General features: G+C 45.7%; 1 protein-coding gene across 1 annotated transcript in view; it reads right to left on the bottom strand.

Annotated features, from left to right (window-relative positions):
* The window catches only part of RAP1GAP2 (RAP1 GTPase activating protein 2), a 327,595-nt gene that overhangs the window by 65,746 nt on the left and 256,448 nt on the right, over positions 1–5,401 (bottom strand). The window contains exon 11 of the mRNA XM_012001219.1: positions 2,387–2,470. Coding sequence (XP_011856609.1) covers positions 2,387–2,470 — 84 coding nt within the window. The remainder of the gene's footprint in view (positions 1–2,386; positions 2,471–5,401) is intronic.

Raw genomic sequence — 5,401 nt, forward strand, 5'->3', positions numbered from 1 at the left:
AGGCGGAGGTTGCAGTGAGCCAAGATTGCGCCATTGCACTCCAGTTTAGGCAATGAGAGCAAAACTCCATCTCAAAAAAATAAAAGTAAAAATAAAAAGTAAATGCACGGAAGTTTTAAAAAAACTTTTTGAAGAAAATATTCAGTTAACAGTATAGGTGTGATAAAGATCTTAACAGTGGCATAGGGTGAAACAAATGCTATGATACGGATCCTGGATATGGTCTGTGAATGTCTGAAGGCTGGGAAACTCTGCACTCTAGAAGGGGTCAACTAACTGCAGCCCAGGGGCCGAGTCTGGCCTGCTGCCTGTGTTTACCGATAAAGTTTTATTGGAACGCAGACAGGTCAGCTCATTTATCTATTGTCTGTTGTTACTTCTGCACCAGCAAGGCAAAGGTGAGCGGCTGTCACAGAGACTCCAAGGCCCATGAAATCTAAAATATTTACTCTCTGGCCCTTTACCCAAACAAGTTTGCCAATCCCTGATCTATAGCATGCCGTGAAGTTGTCACAACTCTAGCCGCATGTCCTACTTGCCCCAGGACATGAGGCCAGAGTGTGGAAGAGCAGCTGCCTCCAGGCAACCTACATCTCTCACTAGAAAAACAATCCAGTGTGTGCTCTGGGACACGCACTTCTCTTGCAAGATTCACATCCAGCCTGAGAGTAGCCTTGTCATTACTTTGATACTGGCCTTGAGCTTGACCACGCACTCAGGGAGGGGTCTTAGGCATCGCCGTATCCCCCAGAGTGCACGGCACAGTGCACAGCAAACACAAGAGTTAGGTGAAGCTCATTTCTATCCGGAGACCAGCATAGGGCTTGGAGGCAACAAATGTTCATATTAAATGTCCCCCAGCAGCAGGTGTGCAAAACAACAATCTGCCTAGGTTCTTTAAAAAAAAAAAATTATCTTCTTGGCTTTTTCCCCCACAGCAGCATCAGGCACATAAACAATACACAGACTGCCTCTCCGAGATGGATGGCTCATGTTCAGTAATTATAACTTTGCTGGAACATTGGATTATAATCACCTCACAAGCTCTGCTTTGGTAAATTTCACAAGCAAAGAACTTTCATTAGGGGGTTTTATTAGCAAAGCTATATAAAATAAAAATGTAATATGTGAAAATGATTATAGTAGCTACCTGAATAACCTCCCTTAAATTATAAGATTCATCAGTGATAGTCTTGCAGATCCTAAACTCTTCATCTAATTAGAATATTTTTAAGCAAACGCATGTCTCTTAAGGTCCAGTATCTCTAAATGAGAACGTCAGGTGTCGTCTAACCAAGAAAGATATCATCATGAAAAAAAAAAAAAAAATAGAGATAACATCAGAAGATACTATTAACCTGCCATTAGTAGGGCCGACATTTTTATTCATTCATTAATTCACATAACAATGGAGTGTATTTATATGAAGGTGTATTTATAGGCGAGGCTCTTAGATGATACAAAGATGAAATGGGCGTGGAACTTTCCTCTCAAAGAGCCTCGATGAGGAAACTGTGTGTTCAGTTAACCCCTCTACTTGGGATGTTAATAAATGTTCGTGGTAGGAAAGAGGTAGGGAAGACGGGAAGTTTATGTAAGTACGGAAACCACTAAGTTCAACAAAGTTATAAATTGTCCTTTACCTTGAGGGTTCTTAAAGCCTTTAAAACGTCCCCACACAAGTGACAATGCCTCCCCAGGTCATTTGCTCACGGAGTACACCATTAGACCAGCATTCACGGAACACACTTTGAGAAACATGATTCCGGCCAGTTAACTCCAAAGCAACGTGTGAGTGCTACCAAAGACAGAGGCTGAGCAGTGGTGTGCTGGCAAATTTTGAGTCACTGGCTCTCCAAAGGAGGAAGATAGAAACCCTGGTGTTTGCCAATTTCCATAGAGTAAATACTTCCACCACGGTTGACTTCAAGCTGCCAACATGACGTCACGCGGGACAGAGTCGTGAAGAGACGCACCCACCTATTCATCACATCACTCAAGTTCGGGGAGAAAAAGTTCATTCCCACTGGGGAGAAATTTGGGCAAGGAGAGAGCAGCCTATGCTCCTCCATTCCCTCGACCTAGTCTGGTTTTTCTTATAACCAGCAGCCCATAAATCCATATAAGCCGAGGCAGCCGGGAAGAGTGAGAATTTGCTATATGAAAAAAATGACATCACTGTGTAAGGACGTGCAGGCCTTTTTGTAAGAAGTAGCCTTGCTGGAAAGTTCTGCCACCTCCAGTCTAATTCATACCTTAAATGGGACCGTTGTATTCCAAATGCTTAAGAACGCAGGTCAGGGCTCCCGCGTTCAGGGTGGGGATAAAAAGAGTCGTAAGTGAGAAACCACGGGACACGGTCACCGGTATGGACGGTGTTGCTTACCTGCCTGGCTTTTTGATAAATGACTCCGAATTTGAATGTGTTGTTGACTTCATGCTCATCATAGGACACAATCATCTGGGAGGCCTGGAAAATGTGGCAAGAAAAAAAATCAACATTGGTTCAATTAGGAAGCAAGAAAGAAAGCACATGGGAGGAGAAGCACCCATTTGGGCAGAGAATGTGTCCCCGGGTATGAAACCTCCACATACACGGAGGGAAAGAAATAGTAAGGAGACAGTCAGGCGGCAGCTCCAGAGTCAGCTAGCTTCTAGAACTTGGGCTTCTCCAGTAGGAACCAAACCACTGTATCGCTCATTCCACTCCCACCCAGATGTGCCAGCCAAAGCTCGGGGGCACATGTGTCCAGCAGTTTATTTGACCCCCGTGTTGAATCTGTGGTGTCAAAAGTGAAGCCAGAACCCCGAAACTGGTCAGCAAGGATAACTGTAGGCCTAATTCCACCTCCAACCAGCAGCGCGATTCTCAGCAAGTCACCGCTCCCGACCACACGTCAATCCCCTCCGCATGAAATGAGAGGTCCCTGAGGAGAACACGCTAAGGAGGAACATACCCCAATACAATAGGCAAAGAAGGAATGTTTACAACCTGACTCATGCCCTGTCTCATTTTCCATCACGCATCACAGAGGTGATGACTGAGATCAGAAAAATTAAACTCCAGGTATTTTTGGGGTTTTTTTGTTCGTTTGTTTTTGAGATGGAGTCTCGCTCTGTCTCCCAGGCTGGAGTGCAGTGGCATGGTCTCGGCTCACTGCAACCTCCGCCTCCCGGGTTCAAGCGAGTCTCCTGCCTCAGCCTCCCGAGTAGTTGCGATTACAGGTCCCCACCATCACGCCGGCTAATTTTTGTATTTTTAGTAGAGACGAGGTTTCACCATGTTGGCCAGGCTGGTCTCGAACTCGTGACCTCGTGATCTGCCCACCTTGGCCTCCCAAAGTCCTGAGGTTACAGGCGTGAGCTACCATGCCCGGCCTAAACTTCAGCTTTGAATCCACTGTTTTTACCTATGTAGCTTTGAGTGAGCTGCTTCTCTGGCACTCAGTTTCCTTTTCTTTTTTTTTTCTTTTCTTTTTTTTTTTTTTTGAGACAGAGTCTTGCTCTGTTGCCCAGGCTGGAGTGCAGTGGCCGGATCTCAGCTCACTGCAAGCTCCACCTCCCGGGTTCACGCCATTCTCCTGCCTCAGCCTCCCGAGTAGCTGGGACTACAGATGCCCGCCATCTCGCCCGGCTAGTTTTTTGTACTTTTAGTAGAGACGGGGTTTCACTGTGTTGGCCAGGACGGTCTCGATCTTCTGACCTTGTGATCCGCCCGTCTCGGCCCCCCAAAGTGCTGGGATTACAGGCTTGAGCCACCGCGCCTGGCAGTTTCCTCTTCTGTTAAATGCAGATGTGTGGTTATGAAGATTCAACAAGAAAGAACTGAGCACAGAACAGCTAGCATTACCATCATCATCAACAGCTATATGACCCTCCAGAAATATCAGAGCTGAACCAGCTTACTGGGGAAGAAAAGATTTGGGAGCTGTTGGGATAATCTCAGCAATAAAAAGGAGGGATTCTCAGTGTGGAGACTTGAAACTTGAAGGTCCCTTCCAACTTTTACATTAAAAATAAAAAGACAAGAGAATTGAGTACCATTTTTCACCTGTGCAAGGAATACGAATGGATCGTCTTAAAACTGGTCTAGGAAAGCAACCTTGGTGGGTGTTATGGACAATTAGCTGTTAAAATTATTTTAAGTTATCTGTGTTTAGCAGAGTACTTTCAACTTGAGTGATCTGAGCTGAATTTGAAGACTATTAATAAGTTATGTTTGGAAGTTTTAACTTCAACGAAGTAATCATTTGCTACGAAAGACACAAACATTACATTACTGAACAAAGATGGCGCAATTTCTTTGTTGTTGTTTTGTTTTGTTTTTTATGAGGCTCCCGAGAATCAACCCAACTAACGCATTTCAATTCACTTGAATGAGAAACGTGTTTAGTATCAAAAGAGCCCAAGAAGGCACTGGGGTGAAAGGTTCAATCTCAGAGTTTGGTCCATTACCGTGGTGTGCTTTCTGGTCACTTTGCACAATGTAGATTTGAAGTACAGTGGTGACAACATGAAATGTGACGTTTGAAAAAAAAAAAAAAGGAGGGATTCAACCACACGTTCTGCGAGAGGAAGAACACACCAGGAACAACTTATTGCCTGGAATCTGTGGCCTGTGTGAAGTTGCCACACACTGTGTATCTCTGGGAGGCTCTCAGCTGTCAGCTGTCTGGGGAAACGGACGCTTCGCAGCTCCCCCCGCGAGGGCGCTTGGAGCCTCCCTCCACTCCTGCCTGGGTGAGTCACAGGGGAGGAACAGCTGCCCTGCCAGGGAGAGGCACCAGGCCATGGACAACTTCCAAAGGACGTTCTAAACTCTGCAAATTTTAAAAACACACACATGTGTGCATCTCAGCCAGATGTACATCCCAGCTGGACTCAGCGGTCCTTCAAATATAGAAAACATGAAAATACAGCTGCTCTTCCATTACTACCAAGGCCCGAGGCTTTCCAAGCGATAGAGAGAACTGGGCAAATAAACACCATTGGTTCTCTCGGTGGCTATGAGTTGACAACCAAAATTGCCAAACCTGTAGTTAAGTTAGACCTTTATGATGAGGTTTTAATGTTTGGTTAAACCCCACTCATTCAGTTGTCATTATAAAGGGGAGGTCAGTCTCAATGAGAGAAAATGTTCAATGAAGTGTAGCATGCTGCCGGTATCAACAGATGCTAAAATAGCGCAACAGAGGCACGTGGAAGATGAAAGGCTCTGTGCAGGAGAGGACTCCGCCATTCGCTCAGCCGCTGCAGATGGATACATGGCTGCTTCTGAGAGTGACATGCCAATCATGAACACTGAAAGCATTTGTTCCAGCCAGGCGCGGTGGCGCACGCCTGTCATCCCAGCACTTTGGGAGGCTGAGGAGGGCAGATCACCTGAGGTCAGTTCGAGACC

This window comes from Mandrillus leucophaeus, unplaced genomic scaffold (assembly GCF_000951045.1).
Source record: "Mandrillus leucophaeus isolate KB7577 unplaced genomic scaffold, Mleu.le_1.0 Scaffold653, whole genome shotgun sequence".
Lineage (NCBI taxonomy): Eukaryota > Metazoa > Chordata > Mammalia > Primates > Cercopithecidae > Mandrillus > Mandrillus leucophaeus.